This window comes from Salvelinus fontinalis, chromosome 24, assembly GCF_029448725.1.
Source record: "Salvelinus fontinalis isolate EN_2023a chromosome 24, ASM2944872v1, whole genome shotgun sequence".
In the NCBI taxonomy this organism is placed as follows: Eukaryota; Metazoa; Chordata; class Actinopteri; order Salmoniformes; family Salmonidae; genus Salvelinus; species Salvelinus fontinalis.
The window spans coordinates 27,717,704-27,736,035 of NC_074688.1; the positions used below are offsets into that span (position 1 = coordinate 27,717,704).

At 42.0% G+C, this 18,332-nt stretch overlaps 1 protein-coding gene across 4 annotated transcripts; it reads left to right on the forward strand.

Annotated features, from left to right (window-relative positions):
* The first annotated feature begins 308 nt into the window (after positions 1-308).
* LOC129822569 (T-box transcription factor TBX2b-like) lies at positions 309-10,404 on the forward strand. 4 transcript variants are annotated; one of them, XM_055880902.1, is made up of 7 exons: positions 309-1,377; positions 2,485-2,761; positions 4,161-4,307; positions 5,830-5,906; positions 6,208-6,395; positions 7,208-7,815; positions 8,759-10,404. In XM_055880902.1, the coding sequence occupies exons 1-7, from the start codon at positions 1,019-1,021 to the stop codon at positions 9,191-9,193; spliced, it is 2,091 nt and encodes a 696-aa protein (XP_055736877.1). In that variant the 5' UTR covers positions 309-1,018; the 3' UTR covers positions 9,194-10,404. The 4 variants fall into 4 exon arrangements, with proteins under 4 accessions (XP_055736877.1, XP_055736879.1, XP_055736878.1 ...); XM_055880904.1 differs by having other exon boundaries at positions 6,226-6,395; XM_055880903.1 differs by having other exon boundaries at positions 2,485-2,752.
* The last annotated feature ends 7,928 nt before the right edge of the window (positions 10,405-18,332 follow it).

The window sequence follows — 18,332 nt, forward strand, 5'->3', positions numbered from 1 at the left end:
CCAGATATAATGGCTATGAGGTAAAAATGTAACCTAAACTGACAACATAATCTTCACATGAAATGGAACCACAACGAATCTATTTGGAATCTTCGTTTTCCTGAGCTAAATTCATACTTTAAAAAATCAATCACCGGTATAGCCTACTAACTTGATTTAGCCTACCTCTAGGCTATAATGAAAGCGACCAAAGAGCAATAAACGTAGGCTATCTATTCGGGTATTGTTTCTGGGCTGGAGTTATGCACCTCGTCGAAAGTATAAAGCTCAAGCCGACCGAGGTGATGCCTCCACCGGCCAAGAATTGAGGGCTGACCCGGTGTTTGGCTTGGAGATAGGGGTGGGATTTCCCGAGCGTTCCTGTCATTGGTTAATATTTTATTCCGTTGACATGTTTTCTTACTGCTAATGCTTCCGACACCTTGTTGTCCACCCCCCTCTCTTAGAGCCTGGCTGGAGCTGTCAAAACCACGCCTATAGAGGCCCACAATTGGTCCAGAAAGCGTAAAATCAGCAATCAAAGGGGCTTGGTTCATTAGTGTTGGGATCGAGGCAGGAAGGACATGTGAGATAGTCACAGTTCTACAGCGAACAGGGCAAGATCTAACCATTTCAACTCCGTGTCCGTGTGGAATGATTGCTCTAGCCCTCCGAGAGACACATCTTATTTTTATCAAAGCGATTAGTGGGGAGAAAGAAGGAAACCCCGATTCTGCTCTCAAAGCGTCGCTGCTTCTTTATTTTTGACTAATATTGTTACTGCACTTCGTGGAGGTACCAGCAACGGGAGTTTACGTGTAGGCTAGTTCCTATCAATTCATTTTTTTCAGATAATAACCATCTATAACGCGTCTATTCATAGGCTAGCTATCTGGCACCGTATTCGAAATTACTTCTGTATACTTCTTAAAGAAATAAGACTGAAATAAATTATTCTGGAAACGGACTTACTATTTTTGCCCAGGGGGGAGAATATCACTGTATATCATCATTTCACTTCGATATTTTGGATGCACCGATGAGAGATCCAGTTTTCACAGGGACTGCCATGGCTTATCACCCTTTCCACGCTCACCGGCCGACCGACTTCTCCATGTCAGCTTTCCTAGCGGCTGCGCAGCCCTCCTTCTTCCCGACGCTCACTCTGCAACACGGGGCTCTCACTAAGCCCATGTCGGACCATCTCGTCGGAGCCGCGGAGGCAGGGCTCCACCCGGCTCTCAGCCACCACCATCAGGCGGCTCATCTCCGCAGCTTGAAGAGCCTGGAGCCCGAGGAAGAGGTGGAGGACGACCCTAAAGTCACACTGGAGGCCAAGGATCTATGGGACCAGTTTCACAAAATAGGAACAGAGATGGTTATTACCAAATCTGGAAGGTGAGAGTGCGCTCTGACAATTATTGCCAGCGAGGCTGACTACAGCGTCATGGTTATTCTCTGTCCATCAGTGGCGATTTTAGCGTGTATATCTTGGTGGGACAAACATTGTCCATACTGTATTGGCTTTGTGTTCAGATGTGCATTGTGTTCAGATTTATTCTGTAACGCTACAGCAAGATTATGGCGAAAGCAAAGAGGGTGGCATTCTACCGAAAGAAGTAGCTACATTTAGGATTAAAGGTAATAGTCCAGGCCCTGCTAGGCTAGACTGGCTCGATGTGATTGTGTTTTTCATTGTATTCTATTGCATGTTCTTTAATTTATAAGCCTAGTTTATCATCGAAATAAGTTAATTATTATTAGTTATACAATCAGAGTTTTCTTTATCATTGTGACCTGACTTGATAGCGTTTTATTTAGTTTCGATGGTACGATTATAATGAAGTTATTATCAAGTTTGGAGCGTCTTTGACAGTAAAGGATATTTGACTAATTTTGAAAATGTAGAATTTAGTTTAGGCTAGTAGTCTTGCCAGAGAGGAAAAAAACTCCCCTGGCTTTAGTCAGTAAAACGAGAATAGCATATGGATCAAACTGCATTCTGTCATGACAGTTGAGCTTCTGGATTTTGTAAACAGACTGTCAGACTTGAAAAAAGAGGATTGTGATTTAACCTGATAGTGTCATATCATAAATATATTTCACTCGGCTGATTGCAGACGAATTTCTAAATATTATAATTAACAATAGAAAATAAATACAAAGTACTTTTAAGTAGGCTATTAGGACCTACACCTTATTCGTTTAATTTCCTACAACTATCATGGTATTTGCAAAGTTGCATGTACATAATTCGATGGAATGCTTTTATTATGAATGACCGTTCTGTCAATGAATATTACTTTATAATTTGCCTCGATCGATGATTTGGTGTTGCATTTTCCTGGACACGAAGGAGAGAGAGAGAGCGAGAAAGTCGCCTATTGACGTGTTATTACAATGTTATTGCCAGACTCATGGGTCTTGTCTGACAACATTAAATGTCATATTTGCATGAATAATCCTACATGGAGTTAATTCCACGCATATTTGTCTGTCTTCCAGGAGAATGTTTCCTCCGTTTAAAGTCAGAATAAACGGGCTTGATAAAAAAGCCAAGTATATTCTATTGATGGATATAGTCGCTGCCGACGACTGCCGCTACAAGTTCCACAATTCTCGCTGGATGGTAGCGGGAAAGGCCGACCCGGAGATGCCCAAAAGAATGTACATTCACCCGGATAGCCCGGCTACGGGAGAGCAGTGGATGGCCAAGCCGGTTGCTTTTCATAAACTGAAGCTGACCAACAATATCTCGGACAAGCATGGATTTGTAAGTACTGTATGTTGACTTTTATTTACATTTAAACACGCAATTGTATTTCTGATGGATAATAATAAATTACACACATTTTATAGACAATATGTTTTAGGTTTGGTGTAACACAATGTATTTAAAGACAGATACTGTTGGATGTTTTGAGCGAGATATTTCTATAGTTCTTGAATATTCTCATTCAATTTGCAACATGATTTTAGTAGGCCTAACGTATTGCCACTGTATTTTTCCCAATAGATGGCTTAGTATTGCCAGGCTGCTGCCAGGACATTGTTCAGCTCAATGTCGACAGGCCTCTTTCCAAATAGCATCTCCCAAAATGTCTAAAGCTTCATAACTGTAACCTATAAATCTAATATCATGCTCTTGTTGGTAGAAATAGTAATGTAACGCAATTACACATTTATAAAACTGAGTTGTACACGATTGTGGAAGAGGATTGTATTCATGATTCAAGTATTAGATTTGCTATTTTTAAAAAGCCTCATATAAACGAAGAGGAAGTTCGTGAGAATTGGGGATTATGAACTTCAGAAATCAGGTCAAGGAGACCGGGCAGAGGGGAAATCGGTTTGGATAGGGCGAGTCTCTGTGGCGTCCTTTCGGTTTGATAGCTTTACTCCGATCCAGCCTCACTGTCTTGAGCCAGCTTGAGCAGCGTGGAATAAAAACAGTGTATGGATGTAGCCTGTACTCGAACTCGAAAGCCGTGCCTATTCGTGTTTCGCCGTCGGTCCCTGAAGTGCTTTTTGTAGCCTACTGTAAAAAATTATCCGCGGAGAAGAGGGAAATGATGGATGCCACAAAAAGTAGGCTATATAGAGAGAAGCTGCAGCGTGTGTTCAATACTCCTATGTGCAAACAAACCGACTGTAAACAAATTGAACATTTACATGCCAGACGCATCCAGACGTTTTTGCAAAATGTTGCAGACAGTGTTTTGATAGATGTAGGCCATAGGCTATCCAAAGTTTACCTTTAATTATCCAGCCACTGTGTATAGGCCTACGTATTGTTGTAATTAATGAATGTATAGAATATACATGTTATAAATGTTATCAGATACCCAGTAGGTTGGCCAGCAGATATGACAATGCAAACATTACATTAACTGTTTAGCTTAAATATTGTTTTGTATCTCGATCTGGGTTGACCACAGGTGTGTTCTCTTGCATTCTGAGAATACACACTAGGCCCAATTCTAAATAAGACCTGCTCACTGTTATGAATAATAATGATACTAGGCCCAGTAATTATTAGTATACGAAATAATAATACCATATTTTAATCTACTTTTATAGTGTGGGCCTACTTATGGGCCTACGAGTTATTTTGAGATAGGCATATCATCAGATGGTCTCGATGAAATGCTAATAATTCATTTTTTCCCATATTTCCACAGACGATTCTTAATTCCATGCACAAATACCAGCCCAGGTTTCATATCGTGAGGGCCAACGACATCCTGAAGCTCCCTTACAGCACGTTCAGGACATACGTGTTCCCGGAGACAGACTTCATCGCTGTCACAGCTTATCAAAACGACAAGGTAAGCAATGTAATACAGTAGCCCATACAATACAATACTGTACAATACAGTGGAATTTAACATAGGCTACACTAATGTTCGAGACCAGGAAATAACCTCGCCATAAAAGGTTGTGCCTATATTCAGACAAATGCCACGATTTCGTATCAGCAAAGGGTTAAACTGAGGTTCAATTTTGATTTTGTTTTGTTTGTTTTTATGCTGTGAAAAATTGGCTCATTTGTGGAATTAGATGTTCTCACTCGTTTGTTTAACCTTGTTGCATTTAATGATCTTTGTTTGCGAACGTTAAAGGAATACTTTTTACAGTGAAACCGTTGCTGCAGGGTTTTTAATCTGTAGGACTAAATGCACCTGCTCAATCAAACCGCATGTTGGTCATCATTGTCAAATGTTATGGTTAACCTTACGTAACCAGTTTAGCCTGCAATTGCAGCATATATTTGACTAGTAAAATAAGTATTTGAAAAGATTGGCTATTGCTGTTGTCTTTCCGTCTATGGGCTATGGACGATATGCTGCTGGCTACAATTCCATTCAAATCAAATTAGATGGCGCTTCTTTGGACACTGACACCATTTGGTTAAAGACTGATTTCCCCATGGTTATTCAGGGTGCCAGTAATTCCTAAGTTTGATGGTGAGTATTTATTTTAGTTGCAGTGTAAAATTATCTAGCTCCCTGCGCCCCTCTCCTCTTCCCCTTCATGAGTCTAATTGGCGTCCGTGTCAGAGGTGGTCTTGTTGCTATCGTAAAGTTTATGGCAAAGAGTCACAATCGATTAGAAGGCACTAGCCTCGTCAGTTTGTCCGCGAACTACACAGTTTCAGGGGCTGCCTGCGCAATCAAAGCGTGACAGATGGGGAACTGTGACTCCCTGATTGGTCGATTCATGAATTCCTCAAGAGTTCCATACACGGTGAGGAGGGGGAAAACACCGGCCTCTCAAACAGGACAAACCCCGTATCGAAACATTTAGGCCAAGCAGAGTGTACAGCGGTTCCAGTGACAGGGTTGGCTTTAAAGCCCATGCAGTATTTTTTTCCATACATGCCTTACATGAAGCAACCCCCACTCAGCTCTCCCCCTCTCTCACTCTCTTCGAAAAGAATGGATGGAGAAACACTGTATGTTTCTCATGGGGCTCGTGAGAATAACGCCTCGTCATTAAACCCCTATTAATAATGCAACATCTATCGGGGCTTTCTTTCATCTGAGTGTGTTCTGTTCGGTGTGTTTAACGGGACACTATGTATGTGGGAGAACTATATCAGACTAAATCAAGTGGAGAAAAACACGTGACCCTATATATAGGTCAAGACATTATTCGGCCTACCATATGCCTAACTGGACCTATATGTCCATAGGCCGAGTTATGGGCCCAATACTACTACTAGTACTACTAATAACAACAATAATGAATTGTAACGTCTATGGTTAGGCCTATGTGTCATTGTTTTTCTCGTTTATCTTGTGTACACCCTGCACTGCCTAATATATTTTCTCTACCTCCTGTCTATAGATAACACAACTGAAGATTGATAATAACCCTTTTGCCAAAGGATTCAGAGACACTGGAAATGGAAGGAGAGAGAAAAGGTAAGCATAGGTTATGTCCATTCACCCATCACACTGTGTAGTCTAGCCTAGTTCTATAGAAATTATATTATCATAATACGATAATATGCATAGGTCCTATGTTATGCATGTTTCAACAATGCCCCAACGTTATTCCTTCATCTGTTTATTAGTTAACAAAATAAAAATGACAACATGCATGCTATTCTCAACTCTGATGTAGGCTTATCATTGAATGTAGGTCGGCCTAATGCTTGCATCATGTCATGTTAATGGTGTATGGATGCCTTACTTGAATACATGTACCCACTATTATTAAAAGGGAACCGTTCAACTCTAGGAAACAGTTGACCCTTCCCTCCCTGCGGATGTATGAAGACCAATGCAAAGCAGACCGAGACGGGGGCGACTCTGATGCCTCCTCTAGCGAGCCAACAACTGGACGAGAAAGTGCGCACTCCCCAATCGGACCTGGATCCAGCCCGCTTAGGTTCAGTCGAATCAGCCGAGGTAAAATACATTATATTCAACCTAAATCTCAGTTCGTTTGATAGGCTTAAACATAATAGTGCAATTGTGTCCAATGGCATTTAGACTTATGGTGGCTGAACTATGTAGGCTATAGGCCAAATCCTCTAGTAATTTAGCCTATTTGAGAGAATAGGCTTTAGGCCTATACCCAATAGTGTACGGTTTGTGAAACTTCATTTAATTTATTATGTCAAAGTATTAGATTTGTGCAACACAAAAATCAATTTACCAAGAACACACAGAGTAATAGTACATTTTATAATTACAAAATGTACTTGGATCGTTTTCAGCAGCTCATGTTCTTTAGATTTACAGTGTTCTTTCGTGACAGGCTATTTGTTCAACTCACTTATTATTGAAATATTAAATAACAGTTGTAATGCATAGACTTAATCAGGCTATTTGACCATCGAAAAACACGAACTTTTGACTGCTCAACTTTCGAGTCATAACTGAAGTCTATTTACTCTTGGGTAAAAATAAAACACAAAAGCCACATGTTAATGGTCGGAGTTAGCCTCTTGGGCTGACATGTAGGAAGGAAACGGTTAGACAAGGCATGTTAACACTAAATCATGACTGTACACTTAAAATAATCACTTACGCAGTGCGTGTGTGTGTGCTTGTGAATGTTGTAACCACTGCCGTTTCAACTGCTATTTTACTTTCCATTATTAATCATATATTTGTATTTATTTAAGTCTGAGCATGGCATGGAATTTTGTCAGTTATTTTACATTTAGGCCCACCAACATACAGCTAATTCTGACTACAACTTTTTTTTATAACAGATGATAAAACCTGTACTGACAGTGAGCAAGAACTTGATCATCAGGATGAGCGTTGTACCGCATCGAACAGCCCTGGACCCGAGCCGCTCTCTCCCTTCAGCCCGAGGTGCGAGGACCGGGTGAAGGATAAGCCGAGTCTGGACAAGAAAGACGACTATCCGTGCTCAAGGAAGCCGAGTGACTCCATATTCAGGAACCTTGAGAAAGGAGACAAAACGGAGAACAGGCACAGGAAAGACACTACAGATTCGTCAAAAAAGAACACCACAGACAGCGGCGGGATAAGCGCAAGCAAGGAAAGTTTCTCCCCGCTCATGGTTCAAACAGAGAGCCCATCACACTTTAGCGCGAGCCACCTGCAGAGTCTGGCCCTGTCTGGCTTGCACAGCCAGCAGTTTTTTAATCCCATGAACGCCGGACAAATGCTATTTCACCCTGGACAGTTCGCTATGGGCCCAGGAGCGTTTTCTGCCATGAGCATGGGACATCTATTGGCGTCGGTATCTGGAGCAAGTGGTATGGAAAACGGCAGCCTCTCCGCCCAGGGCACGGGGGGCACCCCGAACCCTTTCCCCTTCCATCTGTCGCAGCACATGCTCGCCTCTCAGGTAAGGGAGACTTTAATTCTACACAGCAACAAATTGTTTGTTTGAACTCGGAGATCACTTATAGGCCATTATGCTCGTTTGACTTTAGGCCTAGAATAGGCTTTGACCAATAAAATAAAATCGTATTGGTCACATACACATGGTTAGCAGATGTTATTGCGAGTATAGCGAAATGATTGTGCTCCTAATTCCGACAGTGCAGCAATATCTAACAAGTAATCTAACAATTCCACAACAACTACCTAATAGACACACATCTAAGTTAAGGCACGAGTCTTACAAGTATGTCCAAACTTAGTGCCAAAAGTCCACTGTAGACGCTATGCTTTGTACCATTTAACTGGCCAGATTCAGCAGGCTCTATTCTGGGCAGAACTCAATGTCTCAGTATGTTGGGTTATCAGGTCACAGCCACTAGGCCTAGGGAAGCCTGCTTCTCTTGAACGCTTACTATAGTGAGGACGCATGCTGGCAGAATAGCGACAAAAAAGGTATAGGCCTATATATATTATTATTACCATTATTTTGAACAACAGTTTTGTTAATGGCGTTTCAAAGCAGTCTGATATTTGTTTCAAATGAACATGCTTTAGAAGAGCACCCATAAATCAACCACTCAGGAAATGTGTGGGTGCAAAAACGCAAGGCCTTGCTTTTATTTACCCCCCTTTGGATTGGGAATAAGCGTTCTCCTTTTTAGCCTCCAATGCGTATAGCCTTCATTATTCTTAGGGGTTCATTAACATCGGAGAAGATGACTTCCTTGTAGGTTTAATTATTGAAGTGAACTAGCTATTCAGGCCGTGCATAATTTGGTCGTTGAGCGGGTTCCCCAAGGTTCAATAGGACTAGTCATTTGAGTAGGATACATCATGGTCTGAATATATCACTATCACCAACACGGTCCCAGTACTAACTGCCATTTTCTCCTGTCTGATTTCAGGGCATTCCCATGCCGACCTTTGGAGGCCTGTTCCCATACCCATACAACTACATGGCTGCTGCTGCAGCCGCGGCCTCCGCCATGCCCGCCACTACTACAGCCAGCTCGCTCTCGAGGAATCCCTTCCTCACCAGCTCCCGCCCTCGGCTCCGGTTTAATCCTTACCAGATCCCGGTGTCTATGGCCCAGAGCACAAGTCTACTCACCACCGGCATGCCAGGGGGCCTAAACCCCGGCTCCGAATCCTCCAAATCGGGCAGCAGGGAGACGAGTCCCGTGCCTGATGTCCACAACAACAAAGCGGGGTCGAGTCATAGGACCAGCTCTCCCAAATCGATGAAGGACTCTATCAATGAGCTCCAAAACATCCAGAGACTAGTGAGCGGCCTGGAGAGCCAGAGAGAGACGTATCCCCCCAGAGACTCCCCTAAGTGATCTCACTAATGGAATAATATATTCCACCACGACTTGGCTTGAAAATCAGAGGACTTTATTAAACATTTTGTACAGCACATTACGCGAGGAAATGGCAATACCGGCCTACCTTTTCTCGCGCCTGGACGGAGCAAGGAAGCAGGGAATGAAGGAGAGAGAACCAGCGTCATCACTTACTGTTACTGTGTGGGGTACGCTTTCAATATTGTAGGAAATTGAAGCATCGAAATAATATGAAAACCAAAAGTGGGCACTGAATTTTTAGGCTGCTGGCTAAAACTTGAGTACACAAAGAGGATACCATACCACAAGGAGGAAAACTTACTAAGAACATGTAGAACATATTGATGTTAAAAGGACAGTGGAAACGTCGTGGCATTGTTTTTAGGGACTGAAGAAAGAAAGAACTTTATCGAACTATAATCAATAGACGTGCTTTTGATTTATGATGAGAGCACTGCAACAGCATAAGTACTGAATGAACATGGGTGAGCAACCTGTAGAATGACAGGAAAACAAGCTACATCCAAAAGGTTTTCAAAACATCGGCTATTTCAAAAGGGATGGATAAAATAAACATTCCGTTAAAAAGAATTGATAGAAGAAAGCCTAGGCCTATCATTTTTGCCAGAAAAAAATGTTTGAACTATTTATGTAATTAAAATGAATTATGTAAATAAGCTATAAAGGAATCCAATAATATGCAATTGGTATTAATTTATTCAAAACTGTACATTGGTGTGTATATAATATTTAGAGTTTAACTCATTGCTTTTTATTCTTTTTTATTTTACATGAACGTATAGGGCTTCTGTAAATTAAAGGTATTTAGCGCTTGTTGGTTTGAACCAAAACGTCTTTACATGTAGTGTATAGGCATAGCTGATTATCTGTCTGTGACACGTGAAGGAAACAAACATGTGTGCCATGTTTATCTGCAATCTCTGCAAAAACTAATATCAGAAAAGAGAGAGAGAGATAGAAAGAGAGAGGGAGAGATAGAAAGAGCGAGGGAGAGATAGAAAGAGAGAGGGAGAGATAGAAAGAGAAAGCTGCCTATTTGTCACATTACCTGACTATTATCTGGAGGAGAGGCAGAGATATAGAAAAACCTCAGGTCATTTCACTCCAACACAGGAGAGGATGATAACATGTATCTTTAAATGGGGCACAATGCATATCTATATATAAATATATTTAATTTGAAAGCGTATCTCGTTTATGTTGGTTGTCCGGGTAAATTCATTTTTTTGTTGAATTATCTCAAAATTTCAATTAAAAAAAACAATGTGTTAAAAAGTTTTGTTCACTCATATTTTGTATCTACTGGATACAGTTAAAGTACGTTTGAAATTCTTAAAATTAATAATAATCATTTAAATGAATGATTAATAATGTATATAGGCTACCTATTACTAGTATTATTATGTTATAATTATAGCCGAATTATTATCTCCCAACATGAGATGAATGATGCCTCTAAATGAATGATAATACCGCCTTACAAAATAGAATTTAAAATGGTCAAAGACCTGAAAACACACACACACACACACACACACACACACACACACACACACACACACACACACACACACACACACACACACACACACACACACACACACACACACACACACACACACACAATTTTGTGAAACATGACCTAACTAGTTCACTGAGTGTATGGCGCCCTCTGTCGGTAATATATTTGAGGATAAAATGTACGTTTTTCAGCCCAATATTTCTCTAGCTCTTTATCAGTGATGATTGTTTAACAAATTCAAACGAAATACGTTACATTATACCAATTTTAAAAAGGCAAATCAATGTATTGTAAGTTTCTGTTCATAAGAGCAATGTAGCATGTATAACTGTCATTAGTTACAAGTCAATTTATTCTTATAATAATTAGGCCCATAGGCCCATAATTGTCATATTTTCATTGCGTGGCAGTTGAATAGAGGCACGTGAGTGATGACATGCAAGGCACTTATTTTTAAACTGAGCTACTGTTAGTGTTTCTATCAGTGTTTCCTGTAGTATTGTCTGTATTCTACTATTAATAGAATAGAATAGTAATATAGGAGTATTTATAAGAGGGCGAGACACGGAAGTTCCGCCTGCTCTCCATTTCAACCGCACATATCCTCTGCACTTTCAATGGCACTTGGCCTATAGACGCAGTTAACCGTTTGAGTGAATGAGAAAAACGGATCCCCATTTGTATGACACACACAAACACAGTAGCCTACGGTAGTCTATAGGTCTATTGAAATCAACAATAATTGACATATAAGGAGGGTTAAATGAAATATACTTTCCCATAAGAAATTAGACACTAATTAAATTTAACAGCAGTGCTCAACATGCCATAGGCCTTATAAGCATTTTGTTGACGCATTACAGAAACCGAAGGCATAACTTTCCGAAAAGTACACAAATATTGTCTTCCCACGGGCTAGTACAGATAAAAACTTCATTACTGTTTGGAAATATTTTAATCGTGAGAGAGATGCCTTGGTCGGGGAGACCTTGTCCCATATCACCGTGAAAGGGTTTTAAGCGCCACAGCACAGGCTGGGAAGTTTGGGAGGATGGGCGCATGGACGCCTAGCCACTTTGGCAGCAGACAGCCCTTTGTCCAGCAACCGGCGCCTGTCGCCTGCCTGCCGGCCACACAGTCTCCCCACACCCGCGCACAAAGGTAGGGGGACATCCCACCAGCCACAGTTCTTCTAATTAGAGCACCCCTTCTTGTTACTTTTCTTTTCTTTCTGCAGCCATAATCACAAAACTCTCATTCTATTATGGGGCCATTGTTGCCCACTCTGTTATCTTCCATTAACAGAGTGAGCTACTCGACCTCGCACTCTCGGATAACAAACTATTTGTCTAAAGCAATCAGTCAATGACTGATCAATAGGCTCGTTTAGTGGACTCATGGATGCGACTAATGATTGGTGACGGTTCGGGGTAAAAAGGCCAAGACTATTCACAACTTTGTTCAGTGATCAGTGTAGGCCGCTATTTTTCTATTGTTTCTACAACAGACATGAATAGAATCTCTACCAGGCCTGGTGGAACGAAATTAAATAAAATGTGCGCACGAGTTAATTAAAAGTGTGTGCATGATTCAAAAGAGCAGGAGATAAGCCTGAACCGAGATAACTCCAATTCTCTTGCTCATCATTAACTTATATAATTAGGCTACAATTATTTATATGATTATTCAGCTACAGCAATTGAATACTCCGTTTTGACCACATTTTCACATGCATTCCCATGGGCATGAGAAAATGAAATTCTTCCTGATCTCAACCAACCAACCAACCAACCAACCCAGCCAGCAAGTAGGCTACAGACTCCTTTCACTAAAATCAGGGCCAGACAATGACATGATGATGCTAATATATTTGTCCATTACAGTTGCCTTGTGTTCTGTGTGCTTATGTAGATTTCCGGATGTTTACACTTACCTGAATCTCCAAACATCTCTCAGCAAAGTGATCGTAGAGGCAGGTGTTTCGCTGATTGGATCACTGTTGCCTGACTGTGGCACAATCACAAAGGCACATTTTCCCGTAAAAAGCCGATATTTGAGCTTAAATTAGATAGCCTATAAAATAGCTTTATCAGTACAGCAAAGAAGAAATGCATTGGTTGCGTTCCCCTGCTCAGGCATTGCATGCATCAACCAAAGGTTGCGTGAGATTGCTATAACTAAACGATGTGGTTAGCTGATACTTGAAATGCCTATCCGGGCGTTGTAGATCTGGCATGTGTCAGCCACGGCTGAGCAAAGGAAAGCGTTCATTATCTGTTGTCTGTTCCACTGAATAGCAGATAATTAGGGGAGACCGAACACAAAGTAACACTTTCAGTCTTTTGCTTATTTATGAAACTATTATTTGAGTTAGATTAATAATATGTTTATACAAACAACACACACATATACCATTAAATACTGTAACTACGTTTCTCCCTAGGACATGGCAGAAGCAAAATATTGTCTATTATATTGACAAGACAGTCAAGTGAACGCTATAACAATGGGAATACATGTCCTCAAAGATGGAAGGCAACAGTAGCTAATAAGAGGGCAGGCATGCGTGAACAACAGGCCATCTATCCTGCATCCTATATCGCGCCCCATGGCTCCGCTATCTCAGAACGTGAGCTGGGTGAGAACACGGACAACCCACCACTGGAGGAGTGGAGAAAGATCTCTTGGCAGAGATAACCAGCAAGGAAGCAGATATCAGCCCAGAATAGACCGTCAAGGAGGGTGGCGCGCGCACGGGCTGCTGTAACCTTCTAAATAAAAATTTCCTTGGAAGCTCTCACCTGCCCTGCGTTCCGAAAAGACACTTGCCATTACCTGGATTTCAACATTCTTGGTAGTAGTTCACGCCTGCCTAAAGGTCATTTAAGTTTGTAGAGAGGAAGAATAATTGTTTGTTGTCTCTACTAGTCAATGTTTGACAGGCACTGTTTCACAGTTGAAAGGTGCCTGTCCGTCTCACTCATACAGCTGTTTTATTTCTGCTTCTAGCGCTTCACAGTTGAAAGGTGCCTGTCTGTCTCACTCATACAGCTGTTTTATTTCTGCTTCTAGGGCTTCACAGTTGAGAAGAAAGCTATTAGGGCCCCATGGATATTGCATTTGGTTTGCACAAGGTTCATGAAATTATCCCGAACCCCACAACAACGTCAAAATGGAATTGGCTATATTTTTGTCCTTTGTAGGTCCCCTGTCATTCTTACACCATTACCAGTATGTTTATTGACATCAAATATAATCACATCTTAATATAACCATAAATATCCTATACACTTCATTATTATCACCTGCATACACATAATGTGGGCTGGAACTGCCTCTGGCTCTGACTTTTTTCTTGTTCTTGCCCATCTCAGTGGACTTGCTCGAAACAGTTTTGAAGTACCAGCATTCACCACTAGATGTCACAACGACTTACTTTTAAAAAACAACAAGATTTTGGGAGAAATATCAGTATGAGATCAATTATTTTATCTCCTAGTGAAGCGTTCTTTCGTGATATGTCACAAAAGCTGGAAAAAAGGCAACAAAAGAAAGCAAAAATAAGTTAGCTACATGTTCTAAATATGAAGCAACATTTATGAATTCTAACACATTAGTGATGGTTCAAATGTATTCAATTTCTCCAGTACTGAGTTAAAGCCTTGAAATAAAAGAAGTGTACATCGACTTAATAATGTGTGTGCGTGCGTGCGTGCGTGCGTGTGTGCGTGCGTGTGTGTATGCATGCACCAAACAGTATGTATAGCCATACTTATTGAGATTGAGTAGGATGCCTTAAGGAGGCCCTGAGAAAATACTATCATGTAGGCTACATTGTTAATTTACAGACAACTATCCTCGAAAAAGACAGTGTTGGAAAAGTACTAAATTGCCATACTTTAGGAAAAGTAAAGATACTGTAGCTCAATAAAAAGTTACTCAAGTAAAAGTAAAAGTCACCCAGGAAAATAATTCTTGAGTAAAAGTGTAAAAGTATCTGGTTTAAAATGTACTTAAGTACAGTGGTGGAAAAAGTACTAAATGTTTTAATTTGAGTAAAAGTACAAAGTAAAACTAAATGCTAAAAATAAAAAAAATCCTTATATTAAGCAAACTAGACTTTATGATTTAAATGTATTTACAGACAGACGGGCACACTCCAACAATCAGACATCATTTACAAACGCAGTACACAGATCAGAAGCAGTAAGGAGGATAACGCATTATATTGATTGGTGTGTGAATTGGACCATAATTTTGTCCTGCCTCAGCATTCAAAATGTAATGAGTACTTTTTGGTGTCAGGGAAAATGTATGGGAGTAAAAAGTACATATTTTCTTTAGGAATGTAGTGGAGTAACAGTAAAAGGAGTAAAAGTTGTAAAAAAATATAAATTGTAAACTAAAGTACAGATACCCCAAAAAACTACTTAAGTAGTACTTTAAAGTACTACTGGGAAAGGATGTGTATAAACTAAAATATTACAATACGAAAACCAGTAAATCAATGATAAACCAAACAATATTATAAATGAGCTCTTGAACCCAAGTGTGTGTCCCAAATGGCACCCTATTCCCTGCATTGTGACTATGGGCCATAGTCAAAAGAAGTGCACTATATAGGAAATAGGGTGCCATTTGGCACACAGACAACTCTCAGACACATGCTCCATGCATCCTGTAGGACCTGTAGAGTATACAGAGTAGACGTCCAAAGTATCTTTTGATCTCCGGGGTCCTTGAGGACATGTTTAAGAAGACATAAAACACTGCAGAAGAGCGGTGAGGGATTTTCAGATCTGACCCGGGAGAAATCATTTTCTCCTAGCACGCAGCACCCCTGGTCCTGACACAGAGATTAACATAGCAGATTAATTTAGACTAACAGAGTTTGTCATGATGAACGGAGTGCAGGGCCTAGCCGGGGCCTGAGACTAAACCATCCAACTCTTCTAAAAACATACAATCGTCTCACACAACCTCGGGTTAAGCACAGCGAGAAACAGTCACAACGGCTGACAGGGAGATAGTGCACATACAGACATAGGGCTTGATTCAATCATATTCATGCTAGCCGACACCTGCATAGCTGGTGTTTTGATGTGTTAGAGGTAGAACCGCGTTCGAACTGTCAAATCCACAAGTGTCTCCCAGCATAGCTATCGCGGACATTGGCTGCACGGTCACATTAAATACACTCTTAGAAAAAAAGGTGCTATCTAGTACCTAAAATGATTCTTCGGCTGTTCCCATCCCATTTGAGAACCCTTTGAAGAACCCTTTTTGGTTCCAGGTAAAACCCTTTTGGGTTCCATGTAGAACCGTTTCCCCAGAAGGAAAAAGTACCCAATTTTCATACTTAACAAGTAAATATACCTTAATAGAAAATTACTTAAGTAAAACTGAAAATCAACCAGGAAAATACTGCTTGAGTAAAAGTCTAAAAGTATTTGGTTTTAAATATACTTAAGCATAAAAAATAAATGTAATTGTAAAAATATACTTAAGTATCAAAAGTAAAAGTATTAATAATTTCTAATTCCTTATATTAAGCAAATGTATGGACAGTCAGGGGTACATTCCAACACTCAGACATAATTTACAGATAGTCAGGGACACACTCCAACACTCAGATGTTATTTACAGATAGTCAGGGGCACACTCCAACACTCAGTCATCATTTACAGATAGTCAGGGGCACACCCCAACACTCAGTCATCATTTACAGATAGTCAGGGGCACACTCCAACACTCAGTCATCATTTACAGATAGTCAGGGGTACACTCCAACACTCAGACATCATTTACAGATAGTCAGGGGCACACTCCAACACTCAGACATCATTTACAGATAGTCAGGGGCACACTCCAACACTCAGACGTCATTTACAGATAGTCAGGGGCACACTCCAACACTCAGACATCATTTACAGATAGTCAGGGGCACACTCCAACACTCAGTCATCATTTGCAGATAGTCAGGGGTACACTCCAACACTCAGACATCATTTACAGATAGCCAGGGGTACACTCCAACACTCAGACATCATTTACAGATAGCCAGGGGCACACTCCAACACTCAGACTGTAACGGCGGTCCTCATCCTCTTCGACCGAAAAGGAGGAGTATTGAGGGAACCAAGGCGCAGCGAAGTTTGAACACATATTTATTTAACAAAGACACAAACTTGTATAAACTAACAAAACAACAAAACGGTGAAGACAGACCTATACGACGAACTTACATAAAACAAGAAGAACGCACAAATAGGACAATTAGACTACACAAACCGAACAAACCGTAACAGTCCCGTATGGTGCAAACAATTACACAGACACGGAAGACAATCACCCACAACGAACACTGTGACAACGCCTACCTAAATATGACTCTTAATTAGAGGAACGCCAAACACCTGCCTCTAATTAAGAGCCATACCAGGCAACCCAAAACCAACACAGAAACAGAAAACATAGAATGCCCACCCAACCTCACGTCCTGACCAACTAACACACATAACAAACTAACATAAAATAGGTCAGGAACGTGACATAACCCCCCCCATAAGGTGCGAACTCCGGGCGCACCAGCACAAAGTCTAGGGGAGGGTCTGGGTGGGCATCTGACCACGGTGGTGGCTCAGGCTCCGGGCGAGGTCCCCACCCCACCATAGTCAATCCCAACCTCCATCTACCCCTAAAAATGTCCACCCATATCCCACAAAATCCTCTTTGTAACATCCATGAGAGGGACAGCACCGGGACAGAGGAATAAATCAAGACAGAGGGATAGATAAGAATAAAGAGGTAGATCAAGATAGAGAGGGAGATCATAATAGAGGGGCAACTCCGGACTGAAAGGCAGCTCCGGACAGAGAGACAGCTCTGGACTGAGGGGCAGTTCTGGGTATATAGCCGTTTCAGGCTGAAGGGCAGCTCATGGCTGACTGACGAATCTGGACGCTCATGGCAGGCTGACGGCTCTCGACGCTCATGGCTGGCTGACGGCTCTCGACGCTCATGGCTGGCTGACGGCTCTCGACGCTCATGGCTGGCTGACGGCTCTCGACGCTCATGGCTGGCTGACGGCTCTCGACGCTCATGGCTGGCTGGCGGCTCTCGACGCTCATGGCTGGCTGGCGGCTCTCGACGCTCATGGCTGGCTGGCGGCTCTCGACGCTCATGGCTGGCTGGCGGCTCTCGGCGCTCATGGCTGGCTGGCGGCTCTGGCAGATCCTGTCTGGTTGGCGGCTCTGGCAGATCCTGTCTGGTTGGCGGCTCTGGCAGATCCTGTCTGGTTGGCGGCTCTGGCAGATCCTGTCTGGTTGGCGGCTCTGGCGGATCCTGTCTGACGGGCGGCTCTAGCGGCTCCTGTCTGGCGGGCGGCTCTAGCGGCTCCTGTCTGGCGGACGGCTCTGTAGGCTCATGGCAGACGGGCGGCTTTGCAGGCTCATGGCAGACGGGCGGCTTTGCAGGCTCATTGCAGACGGATGGCTCAGACGGCGCTGGGGAGACGGATGGCTCAGATGGCGCTGGGGAGACGGATGGCTCAGATGGCGCTGGGGAGACGGATGGCTCAGATGGCGCTGGTGA